The following is an 18040-nucleotide window of genomic DNA, read 5'->3' on the forward strand; positions in this document are numbered from 1 at the left end:
GATCCGCCCGCCTTGGCCTCCCAAAGTTGGGATTACAGGTGTGAGCCACTGCCCCCGGCCCGGTGGGAGGTGTATTTTTAGCCTAAATCCTCCCTCGGTGTCAAGGGAAAGCCTTTATTACAAAGCATTGGTCCATGGTTTTGGGTCGTCCTCAGTTCAGCATGTAGCAACCAAAAGTCATGCAGCAGAAGCATCCCTGAGCCTCCGTTCAAACCAACCAGAAGGAAGTTTCACAAACATTCTGCGCGTGGCCCTTCTCAGACACGCCCCACGGCACTCACCTTCAATCAAACTCAACACTGTCAACCTTCTGCTCCCCCAAAACACGCACAGCTCTTAAAGCGCCACATTCGTCTGGGCGTACACGTTGTTGGGTGCTTTATTCCTGTAGCTCTGGCAGGGTTCATCCCTCACTGAGCCCAGACCCCGAGGGCACCGTGCGGACAAAGCCCTGTCCTCCAGGCGCTCAATCTCCAGCCCTGTCCTCCAGGCGCTCAATCTCCAGGGCAGCGCTGGCCCGCGAACTTTGCCACAGCGACATCCGAACTATCTGGAAATGTGACTAATGGAAGCTTTTTGTTCTCTTTCCTTCTAATTACACTTCCACAGCCACACGTGGCTCATGGCATCCTACTGGACACCACGGTCCTAAAGACCTGCCACCAAGCGGGAAGGGGGGTAGGACATGCGGGGGCAGTAGTGCCTGGGAACAGGTAGAGACGCAGGCTCCCCTCCTGCTCCACGGAGCACACTCTGCACCCACCGGCTGCCAGAGACTCCCCCGCGTGCTGCAGTTTCAGGAGGCCTCCGGGTGCTGGTCGGGAGCCCAAGCCCATCTCAGCTGCTCCCCCAAACTCTGCCCATTTCTCACCCCCTCCCCTAAGCTGAGGTGTGGCCGGGCACCTGAGTCCCACCCCACGCTCCACAGTCTCAGGCCGCCCCCTCCAGCCGTGCCACACTCCCTTAGTGCCCACGCCGCCTGCCTGGAGCTGCCCTTAGGGGATAGCCTGCACCCTCTACCGAGCAGCCTCAGATCCCGCTTCCTCCCACCCTCTCCCGCAAAGTTCATCTCTGGCAGGACCCTGGACCTGGGGCTTCCCAGACCCTTCCCAGGCCCCAGAGCTGACAGGTCCTTCCCACTAAGACTCCATCTCCACGCCCGGCTGCCCTCCTCCGCTCAGGACCCAGAGCAGGTCTCTGTTGGAAGTGTGGGTTCAGCCCCGAGGCGCGGCAGGAAGGTGGGCACAGGCGGGGCTCCTTCCACAGCCTCAGGGTCGGCCTTGTCCAGGCTGTTCCAGGGATGCGGGTGGGTGAAGGCCCCGCCTGCTCCTCACTCCCAGCCGAGGTGTTCGCCTTTGCGCGTTCCCCCTTCTCCTGGGTTCCTGCCCCCGCCTTTCTTTCCCCGGCGCCGTCCACCCCCTCGCCAGGCGCCGGCTTTCAAGCCTCAAACTTGGGGGATCCCCGGGCTGCCTGCCTGGGAGCTCTGGGCGCTCCGGCCTCCCCTCGCCCCAACCCCCTCTCCGGCCGCTGTCGTGGGGGGTCCCCTCTTCCGCACGCGAGTCACCTGTGCTCCTTCCTCTCCCCCGGACACGCGGGACCCCTGGCCTCGGGACCAGACCCTGGTCTCCCCTCCCCTCCGACCCACGCGCAGACCCAGCCCCTGGGCACCTGCTCGCCGCGCTCCGCCCCAGGCGCCCCGGAGCTCGCGTCCCCTCCCGCCCCTCCTGTTCCCGCGACCGAACGCGCACGTGCGGACTCGAGTCCTCCCCGGGTCCCCACAGCGGCGGCCCCAGGTCGGGAGGAGCCCAGCCCCCGGCCCAGCCGCGGGCTCCCGCTGCGCGCAGACTGCGGAGAAGGATGGAGACTGCGCCGCGGGGGCCTCGAGCGGAACCGGGGGTGCAACAGGGACGCCGCCGCACGAGGGCCAGGGCCGGGCGGAGAAAGGCCCGCCCGCGAACAGCGCTCCGCCTCAGCCCCGCGCCCCCGGACCCGGACTCCTACCCTCCCCGGCCACGCGCCCCGGCCTCTTCCCGACCCCCGCCCGGTCTCGCGCCCCCGGACCCGGACCCCCACCCGCACCCCCTCCCCAGCCCCGCGCCCCTCCCCGGCCCCGCGTCCGCACCCCGGCACGCCCTCCGCCCGCGCTCACCCGCCGGGTGGCCGTACGGGGACTCGGCCGCGCCGTCCTGCAGGCTCGCCAGGATCTCGCCCTTGCCCACGTCGCTGTCGCCCACCAGCAAGAACTTGAGCAGAAAGTCGTAGGCCCGGACGGGGCTGCCCAGGGCGCTCATCGTGCCGGCCCGGCGCCTCCACCCATGCCCGGCCTGCGGGGCTGAGCGCAGAGGCGGCGGCCCGGCCCCGAGAGGCGCCGCGCGGGCCCCGAGTCCTTGCTCGCCGCCGGCCCCGCCCCGCCGCCCAGCGCTGACAGCGCGCAGCCCCGCCCGGCCCCGCCATTGGTGGGCCGCAGTTGCTAGGGCAGCTGCGCGCTTTCATTGGCGTGGTTGTCCGTCCATCTTACTCTCGTCACCGCCTCCGGGCTGACGCCCACCCGCCCCTCCTGAAAGGTCGCTGTCGCCACAGCCAATGGAGGCCCGGAGACGGGGCAGGGGCGGAGCCAGAACAAGCAGGAGGCGGGGACTCTGCTTCCGCAGCCAATGGCGGGGCGGGGTGGGGGCGAGCAGGGGGTGGGGCCGGGTGTTTACACTCTCGCGTGCGCCCGTGAGCGCCACCAACTCGCTCCCACGGTCGTCGGGTCTGCACGCCCCGCGTCGGGAGGGGCGAGGGGCGGTGCAGGGTCCCAGCGTGGGGCCTCCCCACCTGCCCACCAGGGAGACCTCGGGCGCCGGGCCGGGTGGGGCTCGGGGTCGGTCCAGTTCGCGGACGCGGCCGGAAGGCCCCCGCAGGCCGCCTCGCCGCAGGAGTCCCTGTCGCCGTAGAATACAGGCTCGCGGTCTCTCCCGACGGTTCATCCAGGGCCTCGTCCTTGCCCCATTTACGCGGCGTGCCTGAATGCCTGTGTGTGCACATGCGCCTGTGTACGTGTGCATGTGTTCGTGGGTGTGCATGTCTGGGTGTGCATGTGCCTCTGCAGGTGTCTGCACATGTATGTGCGTGTGTATGTGTGCCTTTGCAGGTGTCTGCGTGTGCATGTGTCCCTCTGCAGATGTCTGCACATCTGTGTGTCTGCGTATGCATGTGTGCCTCTGCAGGTGTCTGCACATGTATGTGCGTGTGCATGTGTGCCTTTGCAGGCATCTTTGCATGTGTGTGTCTGCGTGTGCTGCTTCTGTCTATGCATGTGCTCCTGTGTGTGCGTGCACTTGCCTGTTTGTGCATCCACGCATGTGTTTGCGTGCGTGCTGAAGGAGAGCATTGGGTGAGACCCTCCAGCCTTTTCGCTTCTCCTCTGCTCTAGAGAGCAAGGGGTGCCAGGCTGAGTCCCGCCCTTCGCTCTGAGGGTCTCACCAGGTGCACATTGGTTTATTTGGTGCAGAATTCAGGCAGCAGGCAAAGGGCTAGCTCCGTCCAAGAAGAAGGATAATGCCCGCACTACTTCATCCCCTCCACCCTGCGCTGTGTAGGGAACTGCTCTAGACCCCATTAGAAATTTTTTTGTGGGGGAGGAACAGAAGAGGGAGCGGAAGAAGAATTACAAAAGAGACTGAAGTCAAGATTATTATATTTGTCATTTGCATTCATTTGGACCTAGAAAATGTTTACTTTGGAATGCCAATTTAGTTTGCAACACCTGTTGTTCATTGGTTGATTAGTTGCTTTAGTTACTAATGCAGCCACTTTTTTTTTTTTTTTTTTTTTTTTGAGACAGAGTCTTGCTCTGTTGCCCAGGCTGGAGTGCAGTGGCGTAATCTTGGCTCACTGCAACTTCCACCTCCTGGGTTCAAGCCTCCCAAGTAGCTAGGATTACAGGCATGTGCCACCACACCCAGCTAATTTTTGCATTTTTAGTAGAGATGGGATTTCGCCATGTTGGCCAGGCTGGTTGGTCTTTAACTCCTGACCTCAAGTGATCCACTTCGGCCTCCCAAAATGCTGGGATTACAGCACTATTTTTTTTAGAAGGAAGGTCAGAGGAAGAAAAGAGGATGGAAGATGGATGCTAGAAAACTATGAGAAAGATGGCATTTAGTCCCCAGCCCCACCACTCTGCCAAAAAGAATTCAGGGGAGTTTGCTTCCCATCCCTAACCCTCAGTCTCCATGTTCCAATCAGCTGTGGGTCACATGGATATTACCTAGTAAGGAAAGGGTACCTTCTTTTGCTCGCTCCCCACCTACACGTCCAGACTCACTGTACAATAGGGGTCAGGAGGCCCCCAGCCCACCCTCGGGGTCACACCCAGCAGTCCAGCAGTGTTCACAGTGGGGCATGGAGAGGGGTGGCCAGACCACTTCCTGCAGAGGACAGGTGATGGGGGAGCCCCTGTCTGCTCTTCTCCTGCCCCACAGAAGGTCCTCACCACCTCCTAGTTGTCACCTCCAAGCTGGCCTTGGCTGAGCTGGAACATGGCCACTCCCACCTGGAGGGCCAGGTAAAATAACCACATCAGAAGAGGGCTGTATTCAGATATGGCATCCATCTTCTTGCCCCAAACATTGCTTTCACCAAACAGAGATGTTTATTTCTAAAGCCAAAGCAGAAGTGTTCCTCCCACCAGGGCCTCCAGCTTCCTGAGGGACAGTCCTGTGGTGGGATACCTCTCCCTCCTCCCCAGTTTCAGTACATGTGTAAAGTCCAGGCAGAGGCTGGAGGTGTCTGGACAGCACTAGCCCACCTTCTGCCCAACTCAGAGCCAGGCTTCCAGACCTGTCCATCTCGGATCATCGGAATAGTCCTCCCTGTGGCCAGGCTGAAATCTCCTTGAACGTCCACCCACCCATGGCCTGGAGCTGCTCTGGAGACTAGGCCTCAGTGGGCAGAAGGAATGAAAGGAACATTTACTGATGCTTCTCCACGGGTAAAATGTCATCAGAAGGTGGAGGTGAGGCCGGGCGTGGTGGCTCATGCCTGTAATCCCAGCACTTTGGGAGGCCAAGGTGGGTGGATCACTCGAGATCAGGAGTTCGAGACCAGCCTGGCCAACGTAGCAAAACGCCATCTCTACTAAAAATACAAAAATTAGCTGAGCATGGTGGCGCTAGCCTGTAGTCCCAGCTACTCAGGAGGCTGAGGCAGGAGAATCACTTGAACCCAGGAAGCAGAGGTTGTAGTGAGCCACTGTCACACCACTGCACTCCAGCCTGGGCAACAGAGTGAGATGCCATCTTTAAAAAAAAAAAAAAAAAAAAAAAAAAAAGGCCGGGCATGGTGGCTCAAGCCTGTAATCCCAGCACTTTGGGAGGCCAAGGCGGGCGGATCACGAGGTCAGGAGATCGAGACCATCCTGGCTAACACGGTGAAACCCCGTCTCTACTAAAAATACAAAAAAATTAGCCGGGCGTGGTGGCGGGCGCCTGTAGTCCCAGCTATTCGGGAGGCTGAGGCAGGAGAATGGCGTGAAACTGGGAGGCGGAGCTTGCAGTGAGCTGAGATCGCGCCACTGCACTCCAGCCTGAGTGACAGAGCGAGACTCCGTCTCAAAAAAGAAAAAAAAAAAAAGTCATCTTATTTAGGCTTGTCTGCAATCGTGAGAAAACAGGAGACAAAGGTTCACCATGTATGAAGTGATGGTTGTCTGGGTTGAACAGAGTCCCTAAAAAGATTTATTGAAATCATACCTTCTGGAAGCTGTGGCTGTGACTTTAGTTGGAAATATTTTGGTCTTTGCAGATGTTATCAGGTTAGGAGGAGGTCAGTAGGGTGGGCTCTAATCCAATAGGACCATGAAAGGGTCTCAGAGACGTGTGGGGGTCCATGGGCCCCACTGTGAAAACTGCTCTGAGCCACGCCCATCTCCTGTGACCACGTAGGTGTGGCCCACGAGGAGACTCCAGCAGTGAGACATGAGGGCGTCTGCTGGGGGTTCGCAAACGGGAACCCCGCACTCCAAGTCCCCTCTCAGCGTCTGGGCACTGTAGGCCCACCCACGAGCCTCCTGTCCTGTGACACAGAGCAGCTCCTTGGTGCCACCTCCAGATGGATTTTCTGTTGCTGGAAGTTAAACCGGCCTCGGTAATTCACATAATATCTATTTCAGCATTTTCCCACGGAGGGGGCACAGGGAGGGGGCATTTTTCTTTTTCTTCTTCCAAATTTAGCTTAAAGGCTAACATGTTTTTCATTTTTAAAATAGTTCCGTCCGTGATGTGCAAACAGTGGAAATACAACTTGAACCAGCCTGAGCATGAGGTCGATGTTATGGAAGGATGGTTGGGAGTGTCTCCTGTGAGCTGGGAAGGGCTGATCGGCTGTGCTGTGGGAAGGGCCAGGTGTGGCCGGGCTGGAAGTAGCTGAGCCAGGGACCCAGTGCCGGCGAGGCCGGCCCACCTGCCCCTTTGTTCCTTCCACGGTGCCTGCCTGTCTTCCTGTCGCTGCAGAGAGGCTCCCTCCTTACAGGAGAAAACATGGCCCCCAGGTTTGAGAGAACGGCCTCACTCACTCTCAGGCCCAAATTCCCATATAAGGGAATTCCCCAGTGGGGATCAGCACCCACCTCCGGGTGAATCAGCTACATTGGGGGTCTCATCATGCTTGGGTCCCCACATCTCTGCATCTCAGTGCGTCCTCTGAGCGCACGCAACCGAAACCCCAGCAGATGACGCAGCTTCCAGCCGGGAGGGCCAGCGGGGGCGGCGGCAACAAGGTCACAGCTGGATGCGGCTGGTGGGCGAGGCAGAGGCCGTCTCCAGGCGCCTCTCTGCTCTCCCCTGCACTACGGGACCCCTGCACCGCTGCCCCTCACACAGTCTCGATTCCCCTCTTCCCTTCAGAAGCAGAGCCCCACGCCGGTGGTTCTCACGCTGGAGCGGCCACACCCAGAGGCTCCCATTCAGCACTGGGGGCCCAGGAATCTGCATTTCCAGTGTGGTTACAGATGGTGCTGATGCTACAGCTCCGGGAACCCCACTTTGAGGACTAAGTGGGGAGGGGACTCTCCAAACACAGCTGCACCAGCGCCCACCCCCAACGGGAGACAGCGCGTGCCTTCCAAATGCTCAGAGGGGAAGCCTGCGTCCGCCTTCCAGCCCTGTGGTCTCCGGTCTTCCCAGCGTGTGAGGGCCCCGGGCACTGGCTCCGCCCTTTGGGCACAGCAGGGAGAGTTCGGGGACGGCTGCTGGCCATGGCTGGGACATAAGAGACCCGGGGTGAGTGCTTGGGGGGCTTCGGGGGCTTCTCCATCCACCCTTGAGACCCCTCAGGCCCCACCTCATTGTCTCGCCTGACTTCCACCCAAACCCCACCTCAAACCTGACCCCCGCTCAACCCCCGCCTCTCACCCAACCCCCACCCAACTCCCACCTCTCACGCAACCCCCACTCGACCCCCACCCAACCCTCACCTGACCTCTTCACACCCCCACCTCTACTGCAGTCCGGCGGAGCCCACGTGCCCTGCTCACGTGCCCTGCTCACGTGCCCTGCTCACACTGGCCGCGCCTCCCGGCAGCGCCGAGCTCATGGCCCTGTTGTGGCTTCTGCTCCTGCCCCATGAGAGGGCACAGCCCACGTCTGCTCTTCTCAGCTGTTTTGCTGAGGACACCAGACGATGTGTTTCTGGAATACTTCGTGCCACTCCAGCACCTGAGCAAACCAGGCCCCCGTGTTGCACGTGCGTGGCCCTTCTCACTGGGTCAGCGCCCCTGGGTCCTTCAGGACTCCACCCGGGGGGGCGACAGCTCCGGCAGGAAGCCCCTCTGCCCTGGTCCCATCAGAACCATCAGTGGACACACCCGTCGCCTCCGGGGCGGGGCTGACCACAGGGCAATGCCACCGCACCTCCCCGGGGAATGACCTTTGACTTCTCCTCCACGCCGACTGCGCAGCCCTGGAAGGTTTGTAGTGAACTTGTAGAAAATGGAAAACGTGACCCTGCCTGGCCCAGCGGTTTTGGTCCTGTGGACCCAGCAGCCTGGCGTCTGACTTAGCAATTCTGGGTCACTGCTGCTTCTACCGGCTGCAGAATCGGAGCTTTCAGGAACGTCTCCAGCCAGCTCCTGAGTCTTTCCGGGCACCCCACTCGTGAGCCGGGTGAACCTAACGTGTGTTCACCTCCCATTTATGTGAGGGTGACGTTCTAACAGCTTGAGACCACGACCACGCCCAGGGGAGTGTGGGCTCTCTGCAGGCATCTGGCGCGTTTCCAGACACAGCTGAGGCCGGACGCGCTGGGTCAGTGAGGGCTGAGAAGTGCAGCCTCGGGCCTTTCCCGGGACCTGGCCGGTCCCTGGATGCCCCCCACCTTGCCTGTCGTCCCGACACTCCCCCTCGGCATTCCTACGCCCATAGGAATGAGTCCCGCACTCATAGGAAATGGGAGGCTCAGGCAGGTGGGTGGTCTGTCCTCAGGACAACCCAAATCCCGGACCCAAACCTCTTCACTCCCGGCTCGTGCTCACCACTGTGCAGCCTCTTAATGAACCACCTCCCACCCCTCGGAGCCAGGCAGGGCGCGCAGTGCACGGGGACATGTCTGAGCTGGTTTTGAGTCGGTGGAACCCTGGAAGAAGTGGCTCCATCATTTTGATTGCCATGGGCCATCTGGCCCTGCAGGTGTGGATTGGGGACAGTGAGGATGCAGGACTGGTCTGCAGCTGCAGAGTCCAAAGACGGGAGCTCAAAGTCCCCATCTTCAAAGACTATCACTTTGCAGGTAGAGTTCCAGTGGATTAATCTGGGGGCACACAAACATTTGGTCCATAAAAGACTATCACTTTGCAGGTGGAGTTCCAGTGGATTAATCTGGGGGCACACAAACATTTGGTCCATAATAGGGCCCATGGTGGGGCGGGGACCTGGGCACCACCGAGGGTGGAAGCAAGTTGTGGAATGTGGAGCCCACCCCATAGAGCCTGAGCAGGGAGGTGGGTGTGGCTGTCCCCTCGGCCTCCAGTCCAGGGGCCCTTGGATGGCCCTCAGCACTAAGCGAGGGTGTCTCCAACCCAGCCCGTGGATGCGTGGGGCCGAGGGTTCTTGGTTGGGGTGCACCCTGAGCACTGTGGGGTGTTGGGCAGTGTCCTCGCCCCCGTACGTTAGATGCCAGCAACACCGCCACCTCCTGCAACAATCAGAAATGCCCCCAGAATTGTCAGAGTGGGGGGTGCTGCCCTTCCCAACAGTTGAAGAGCACTGGTTGACAGAAATGTGATGTCCATGTGGCAGCCTCTCTCCCGAGATCGTCATCCTGTCCCTGCACTGCAAGGCATGTTCCCAAGGTTGGCCTTTGTCCTGGTGGTCGACGGGTAGGGACCACCTCAGGGCATCCGAGGTTCACCCACGTTCGCCTCCCAGAAACCCTGAGAGGTGGAGGTTATCATTCCTGCTGCTGCCTGAGGAAACAGGGACTCAGAGAAACCGTGCTGGTCACTGTCCTGCCTCGGCCTCCCTCACTGGAGCTGGTCAGCACTGCAGCACAGCCCCAGCCTTGTTTGGTTTTTATTTTATTTATTTTGAGATGGAGTCTTGCTCTGTCGCCCAGGCTGGAGTGCAATGGTGCGATCTCGGCCCACTGCAACCTCCGCCTCCCGGGTTCAAGTGATTCTCCTGCCTCGGCCTCCCGAGTAGCTGGGATTACAGGCATGAGCCACCACACGCGGCTAATTTTTGTATTTTTAGTAGAGACAGGTTTTCTCTGTGTTGGCCAGGCTGGTCTCGAACTCCGGACCTCAAGTGATCTACCTGCCTTAGCCTGCCAAAGTGCCGGGATTACAGGCGTGAGCCGCTGTGCCTGGCCTGTTTTGATTTTTACATGGTGGTAAAATGTAGGTGACATGAAACTTACCATCACCCTTTTCCAGTGCAGTGTCCAGGAGCGTTAAGCACATTCACACTGCGGTGCAGCTGTCACCACCTTCCATCTCCAGGTCTTCTCCATCTCCTCAAACAGAACCTTGGTCCCACCGAACATCAGCTCTCCATCCGTCCTCCCTCGACCCCTACAACATCATTTACGTCCCATCTCTACAGATTTGACAACTCTAGGGACCTCGTATAAGTGGAATGACACAGTATTGTCTTTCTGTGGCTGGCTTATTTCACTGAGCATAACGTCCTTCAGTTTCATCCGTGTTGTAGCGTGTGTCAGAAGCGCCTACATTTTGGGGCTGGGCGCAGTGGCTCAGGCCTGTAATCTCAGCACTTTGGGAGGCCAGAGTGGACGGATCACTTGAAGTCAGGAGTTCAAGCCCATCCTGGCCAACATGGTGAAACCCCGTCTCTACAAAAATTAGCTGGGTGTGGTGACACATGCCTGTAATCCCAGCTACTTGGGAGGCTGAGGCAGGAGAATCACTTGAACACAGGAGGCAGAGGTTGCAGTGGGCCGAGATCATGCCATTGCACTCCAGCCTGGGAGACAGAGCAAGACTCTGTCTCAAAAAAAAAAAAAGAAGTCCCCCTTTTTTTTTTTTGAGACAGAGTCTCGCTCTGTTGCCCAGGTTGGAGTGCAATGGCACAATCTTGACTCACTACAGCCTCCATCTCTCGAGTTCAAGCGATTCTCCTGCCTCAGCTTCCCAAGTAGCTGGGATTACAGGCACATGCCACCATGCCCTGGTAATTTTTTGTAATTATTTTTTCTTTCTTTCTTTTTTTCTTTTTTGAGACGGAGTCTCATTCTGTCACTCAGGCTGGAGTGCAGTGGTGTGATCTCGGCTAACTGCAACCTCTGCCTCCCGGGTTCAAGTGATTCTCCTTCCTCAGCCTCCCGAGTAGCTGGGATTAGAGGAACGTGCTACCAGGCCGGGCTAATTTTTGTATTTTTAGTAGAGACGGGGTTTCATCATCTTGGCCAGGCTGGTCTTGAACTCCTGATACCTCGTGATCCACCTGCCTCGGCCTCCCAAAGTGCTGGGATGACAGGCGTGAACCACTGCGCCCGGCCCTGGCTGAATAATATCATCATATGGAAATGCCATATGGTGTCCATCGGTTCTTTCCTCGATGGACACTTGAGTGGCTTCGTCTCTTGGCCACTGCAGGTTGAGCTGCTGTGAACACTGTATACGAGCCTCTGCGTGGATGTGTTTGAATTTCTCCTGGGCACATATGTAGGAGTAAAATTGCTGGATCACGCGGTAGCTCTCCGTTCGATGGTTTGAGGAACGGCCAGACGTGGGTTGTGTTTTTGCAGCAAGAACTCATTCTGCAGTTTGCCCTGCGGTGGGTGTTTTGCGGCATCAGTTGGCGGTCTCTGGCCTAGAGCACGGCTATGGGGCTCGGGGGTCCCTGCTGTGGAAGGTGGAGGGGAGGAGGAATACCTGCCACCTCTAGGCAATACACAAGGAATTTATTTACATAATGTGACATTTTTATACCATCGGACTATTGGAAAGCATTTCTTTCTTAAGTTTCATTCTCTGATGCCTAGATAAAAATAGACTGAGGAACTGTAAAAAGACACTGACCATATTTCCCTGAAAGCCAGGCACTCAAGCATTGCAATTAACTCTTCTTTTTTCTCTCCTCTGCTTCAAGAAGTAAATAGAAACTAACAGCTGAGCAGTTTGGATGTATGTTAGCTGATGACTCACGAAGCATTCACAGCCAGGGGGCCAGCTGCTCTTCTGCTATAGAAAGAAAACCTATTTTGGCCAGGCTTGGTGATTCACGCCCGTCATCCCAGCACTTTCGGAGGCCGAGGCGGGTGGATCACGAGGTCAGGAGTTCAAGACCAGCCTGGCCAAGATGGTGAAACCCCGTCTCTACTAAAAATACAAAAATTAGCTGGCCATGGTGGCAGGTGCCTGTAATCCCAGCTACTTGGGAGGCTGAGGCAGGAGAATCGCTCAAACCCGGGGGATCGAGATCGTGCCACTGCACTCCAGCCTGGGTGACAGAGTGAGACTCTGTCTCAAAAAAAAAAAAAAAAAGGAAAGAAAAGAAAGAAAGAAAACCTATTTTAAGCAAAACTGTAACCTCATGGATGCCCCGGATGTACTAGAGCCCTGAAGACAAAACCCATTTTCACACAGGGCTCCTCCCACAGCCCCGCCCACTGCCCCACCCACTGCCCCCATGCCCTGCCCCTGCTCCATCCCCCACTCCGCCCACTGTCCTGGTGTTCCGCCCCCTGTCTCCTGCCCCCATGCCAGGTCCCTGCTCCACCCACCCCGCCCCCTGTACCATGCCTCACCCCACCCGCTGCCCCCATGCCCCGCCCCCTGTACCACCCCTGACCCCACCCGCTGCCCCATGCCCCGCCCCCTGTACCACCCCTGACCCCACCCGCTGCCCCATGCCCCGCCCCCTGTACCGCCCCTGACCCCACCCGCTGCCCCCATGCCCCGCCCCTTGTACCATGCCTCCCCCCACTGCCCCCGCATTCCACCCGCTGCCCCCATGCCCCGCCCCCTGTACCACCCCTGACCCCACCCGCTGCCCCCATGCCCCGCCCCTGCCCCTGTGTTCCACCCCGTCCCCTGCCCCCGCACCGTGCCTGCCCCCTGCTCCACCTGCCCCACCCACTGCTTCACTCACCCCGCCCACTGCCCCCATTGCCCGCCCTCTGCTCCACCCATTCCGCCTCTGCTCTCCTGCCACGCTCTCCCGGTCCCTCTCTGCACACCCTACCTGCACCTGCTCATCCCCAACCTCAGCAGCCGGAGCTGTAGCTGCTGGACAGGTAGGGGAGGTCTGGGTGGGCCCGGGTGAGCCCATAGGAAGGGTGAGGGAGCAAGGAGACCCCTCAGGTGTGTGTTCACAGACCCTAGGGCGATGAGGCTCCAACAGCCCAGGAGGGCGTGTCCTGCATGGCCGGAGGAGCTGGGGGTGGGGTTGGCGCCGGAGTGGACAGGGCCTCACACAAGGCTGGACACAGATCCCCTTGGCCTGTACCTGGGAAGGGTAGCGCTCATCCCTGGGCAGGCTGTGGCTCGGGCCTGCCCAGCTCCACATGGCTGCTGCGTGTCCTGGACCCCAGGCATCCACACCGCAGGCCAGGTGTTCTCCAGCCTCCAAGGCTCAGACCCTGGGTGTACACACCACACTCCAGTGGACACTTGGAGTGTCCAGCCTCTAAGGCTTGTGTCCTTGAGTTCTTGCCCCACCTCCTGCCAGGTTTCTGCCCCTGACAGTTCACGGCAGGCAGACGCAAGTAGAGAAGATGGGATGGGTCTGGGCTCACATGGGTGCTCTATCGTTTCTGTTCTGGAAAGTTCCAGCAGGACCTCCTCACCTCCCTGTTCCCGCCTGGCTCTACAGTTCAGAGCCGCCAGGGTTCCCACTCAGGCTCTGGGGAGCTTGAAAACCCCGCAGTTGTCAGGGGGAGGGATGCAGGCTAAACATACAAACTTCAGTTGGAGCCGGTGCTGCAGTTGTTGGTGGCCAAAGGCGACCCGTTCTGAGCCCCGTGGCAGCTCTTAACCTGGTCACGGCCCCCGCAGCGGCCTGCATGGGCAGCCTCCCCCATGTGCCTGCTGTGGGGAGAATCTCGGGTTTTGAGTGGGTCAAGCAGGACCAGCTTCAAGGAGGGCGGGGGGAACATTGCTCCCTGGTCTTAGCCCAGGCCCCTGCCTGGGGAGGTCAGCAGGTGCGCCTGAGGGTGAGGTGGGGCTGCCAGAGGAGCAGGATGCTGGAGGGGAGGACACGAAGGAGGTGGACGGGCGGGGACCCTTCAAAAGGTGTCACTTTTCAAAGCCAGAGCAGGCAAAGCCATTCCCCAGGGTACAAGGGGGAACCCATCTGCTCTTCCCAGCACCACAGCAGCTTCACTTAGGATGGAGGTGATGCCGCAGGCTGGTGCGAAGAGATGGCCCCAGGCCCCTGCAGAGGCTCCACCAGCTGCGGGCAGCCCTGAGGCGGCCAGACCGCACACAGGCCGACAGGAGCCACGTGGAGGACACAAAGGCTCCTGCCGGCTCAGCTACGCCCCCTAGTTAGGGCCAACCCCCCTCTTGGGAACACCTGTTTCTGTCCGTTCATGTCTTTAATCCACGTCCCACCTGGTGAGTGTTGTGAGCTTCATTTTGCATACTTGGAGGTCAGAGGGAGTGAGAAATTTGGCTGGGGTGGAATCCTGACTCCACTCCTCCCAGCCAGGTTGCCAAGTTGTTTGGGCAGCAGTGCCCCCTCTGGGTCTCAGTTTCCCTGTGTCTTGGGTGGGAACGGCTCCTTGCACATGTGAGGTGTTTACAGCTGCCAGCACAGGACCTGCCCAGTTATATCAGTTGACGTCGGCTGTTGGGTGGAGCCTCAGTTCTGTGCCCGTTACCCTCCAACACCCAGGGTGTGCATTACCCAAGTCCAACAGAGTTTTGTTTAATTTTGGGGGATTGCAACACAGTAGCCAAACTTATCCTACTCATTAGCATATCCTGCGCATCTCAGGGAGCCACAAGATGAAAATGTGCCACGAGTTCCATGACCACCCTGGGCCATCCTGGGCACAGCAGACACTTTTTTTTTTTTTTTTTTGAGACAGACTCTCGCTCTGTTACCTAGGCTGGAGTGCAGTGGTGTAATCTCAGCTCAGTACAACCTCCACCTCCCGGGTTCAGGTGATTCTCCTGCCTCAGCCTCCTGAGTAGCTGGGACTGCAGGCGCCTGCCACCACACCCAGCTACTTTTTATATTTTTAGTAGAGACGGGGTTTCGCCATGTTGGCCAGGCTGGTCTCGAACTCCTGACCTCAGGTGATCCACCTGCCTCGGCCTCCCAAAGTGCTGGGATTACAAGCACAAGCCACTGCACCCGGCCGGCAGACACTTTCTGAGTGCACCAGGCTCTGTGGCCATGTCACAGGGGTGCCAGGCTACGGGTGCCAGGCTCTGCGGCGGTGTCGTGGGGGTGCCGGGCTCTGGGCGGGGGCACCAGGCGCTGTGGCGATGTCACGAGATCCTTGGGGTGTTGCTTCGCCAGCTGGAAACCTCTGTGGCCAGTCGCGCCTTTGCCCAAGTTTTTACTCAGGCTCACTGGGCTCATTCATGCTCAGCTCATGCATGCTACTGGTATGAATCTCACACCTGCCCGGCATGGAGTGGCAAGGGGTGTGTGAGTGAGAAATCATGAGGTCTGGCCACTGTGCACAGCCAGGCACAGCGGCTATGGTGGAGCAGGCCGTTTCAGGTGCCACTGGGGGCGCCGGCTCCCTGCGAGGCTGCAGCTGGACCAGGTGCACCCCGAGCAGGTTCCATGGCTGGCATGGGGGAATGCGGTGGCACCCAGAAACTTGGAGACACCGGGAGCCGCAGAGCCTCAGAGAGGGTGTCACAGCCCTGGCTGGGGGAGGTCCTAGGTCTGGGCTTCCCGAAGGGCCACAGCTCTTCTCTCCCTCTCTCTTCTCTCCTTCTTGTCACTCACAACATTGTTAGCAAGGGACGTGTTTCAGCCCTGTTTGTATGACAGCTCTTTTAGCCCTGCCATTTGGCGGGTCACGAGTTCTTGTCTTGCATCCAGGAAGAATGAGGTATGGGCACAAGTGGAGGGTGAGCAAGGCCAAGAGGAGATTTACTGAGGAACAGAACAGCTCAGAGGAGACCGCAGTGGGTAGCTCCTCTCCACAGGCAGGGCATCCCAGCTAGTGTTCAGCTCTCAGCAGAGAGGGGGCCCTGGAATGGGTAGTTCCTCTCTGCAGCTGGCAGTCCCAATGTCTGCTCAGCCCTCAGCAGAGAGGGGAGCCTGGAGCAGGTAGCTCCTCTCTACAGCTGGTAGTCCCAGCATCTGCTCAGCTCTCAGCAGAGGGGGGACCCTGGAGCGGGTAGCTCCTCTCTGCAGGCAGGTCGTCCTGTCATCTCCTCAAATCTGGCTGAGTCTGGGGTTTTCATGGGCTTCAGAGGGGAAGAAGTGCATGCTGACTGGTTCATGGGCGGCCATGGGTGGGCCTGGAGAAAGCACCATAAGTTCCCATTCTGGTCCATCAGCCCAGCTCCCAGGATTCAGGCCATCCCTGGCTTCAGGGTGGGCCTTCACTGTGGACCTGCCCTTTGCACCCAAGAGCCTCTCTGCCTCCTGCCATCATCTATGGCGTCCAGGCTGATTGTGCCAAGGAGCTGCCCTCAGCCCCTTCTCAGCCATGGTCGGGAGGCTGCAGCTGCACCCAGGAGGATGGGGTTCCTGCCCACTCCCACCCCCAAGAGCACAGGAATGCGCAGATCTGGAGCCATGGCTGGGCAGCTGCCACTGAACCTGGGGAGCACGAGGGTCTCTCCCTGCTGGCTTGGAAGGTGGGTGGCTTCTGCCTGTTCCTGGCTCCCACCAGCTCCGTGGAGCACACAGCCCCGGCGCCACCTCCCCACTGCTGCGGGCGTCATGACAGTGACTGCTCCAGACAGGCCGCCGCTGCCATCTGTGGGTGCCACATGCAGAGTGACCCAGGGGCTTGCCGCAAGGGGGACAGTCAGGCAGGGACTCCATGTGTGCACATGTATCCAAGCACAAGGCAGGTGTGGGCAGAGAAGTGAGTTGGAGCCATCCTCTGGAGGAGTGAATTACTGGGGATGTTGACCTTGGGATACCGGGAAGAGAGTCCCATTTGCAGAGGAGGAAAAAGCTGCCGGAACGGAAAGTCTGAGAAAGACAGCAAGAGCAGGCCAGAGCAAAGCAGGATGCAGGAGTGAAGGCCTGTAGCGCGGGTGCGTGTGCAAGACCCAGAAATGCGCAGATGTGTGGGGTCAGCAACACCACAGCCACATCCTCAGCCACAGAACAACACAGAACATCTCAAGAATGAACTCATCAACGCACCAACAGTTAGTCTCTCACCTAATAAATAAAGCATATCCCGGTTACAAATAATCAACACAGATGTTTCAATGATCTTGAGTAGAAAGTTGAGAGCTTGTCATTTGAGTCAGGAAATGGGACTCTGCGGAAATGATGGCCTTGAGAGAACCCTCATGTGTTCTTTGCTCAGTTGGCAATTCCATGTGGACAGGAAAAATGGACTGAAAACTTAAACTGAGATGATGAAGATAATATCATTTAATTGAAAATGAAAATGAAAAAGTCATTCATAAACCATTTGAATGGACAAAAAAGAAAATTGGTTAGGAATTAAATTGGCTTGATGAAAGTCACTTTTTTTTCTTTTTTTCTTTTTTTTTTTTGAGATGGAGTCTCACACTCTATCACCCAGGCTGGAGTGCTATGGTGCGATCTCGGCTCACTGCAACCTCCGCCTCCCGGGTTCAAGCGATTCTCCCGCCTCAGCCTCCTGAGTAGCTGGGATTACAGGCGTGAGCCACAGTGCCTGGCCAAAAGTCACTCTTTTTTTTTTTGAGATGGAGTCTCGCTCTGTTGCCCAGGCTGGAGTGCAGTGGAGTGCAGTGGTGAGATCTCGGCTCACTGCAAGCTCTGCCTCCCGGGTTCACACCATTCTCCTGCCTCAGCCTCCCGAGTAGCTGGGACTACAGGCACCCGCTACCATGCCCGGCTAATTTTTTTTTTTTTTTTGTATTTTTAGTAGAAACAGGGTTTCACCGAATTAGCCAGGATGGTCTCGATCTCCTGACCTTGTGATCCACCTGCCTCCGCCTCCCAAAGTGCTGGGATTTCAGGCGTGAGCCACTGCGCCCGGCCCAAAAGTCACTCTTAAAAGTACTTTCTCGGCTGGGCACAGTGGCTCATGCCTGTAATCCCAGCACTTTGGGAGGCTAAGGCGGGCAGATCACCTGAGGTCAGGAGTTCGAGACCAGCCTTGCCAACATGGCAAAACCCCATCTCCACAAAAACACAAAAATTAGCCAGGCATGGTGGATAGTGGTGGACGCCTGTAATCCCAGCTACTCAGGAGGCTAAGGCAGGAGAATCGCTTGAACCCGGGAGGCGGAGGTTGCAGTGAGCCGAGATCACACCACTGCACTCCCACCTGGGCGACAGAGCAAGACTCCATCTCAAAAAAAAAAAAAAAAAAAAAAGTTTCTCAACAAAAACTTAACGGTGGCATGGTTCTGATGAAGATGTTCATGTTCATGGCATGGAGTTAAAATGTC

The 18040-nt window shown here is 58.3% G+C and overlaps 1 protein-coding gene and 1 long non-coding RNA gene across 3 annotated transcripts in view; one reads left to right on the plus strand and one right to left on the minus strand.

Annotated features, from left to right (window-relative positions):
- The window catches only part of RAB40B (RAB40B, member RAS oncogene family), a 40118-nt gene extending 37723 nt beyond the window's left edge, over positions 1 to 2395 (minus strand). For both annotated transcript variants that reach the window (XM_054459891.2, XM_063656391.1), the window contains exon 1: positions 2150 to 2395. In XM_054459891.2, coding sequence (XP_054315866.1) covers positions 2150 to 2291 — 142 coding nt within the window. In that variant the 5' untranslated portion in view covers positions 2292 to 2395. The remainder of the gene's footprint in view (positions 1 to 2149) is intronic.
- Positions 2396 to 5968: 3573 nt separating this feature from the next.
- On the plus strand, positions 5969 to 8830 carry LOC134738660 (uncharacterized). Its single transcript, XR_010124578.1, has 2 exons — positions 5969 to 6129; positions 6251 to 8830. It is a non-coding gene; the product is annotated as an uncharacterized LOC134738660 (long non-coding RNA).
- Positions 8831 to 18040: the final 9210 nt, after the last annotated feature.

The sequence above is a fragment of the Pongo pygmaeus genome, chromosome 19, assembly GCF_028885625.2.
Source record: "Pongo pygmaeus isolate AG05252 chromosome 19, NHGRI_mPonPyg2-v2.0_pri, whole genome shotgun sequence".
NCBI classification, from domain to species: domain Eukaryota; kingdom Metazoa; phylum Chordata; class Mammalia; order Primates; family Hominidae; genus Pongo; species Pongo pygmaeus.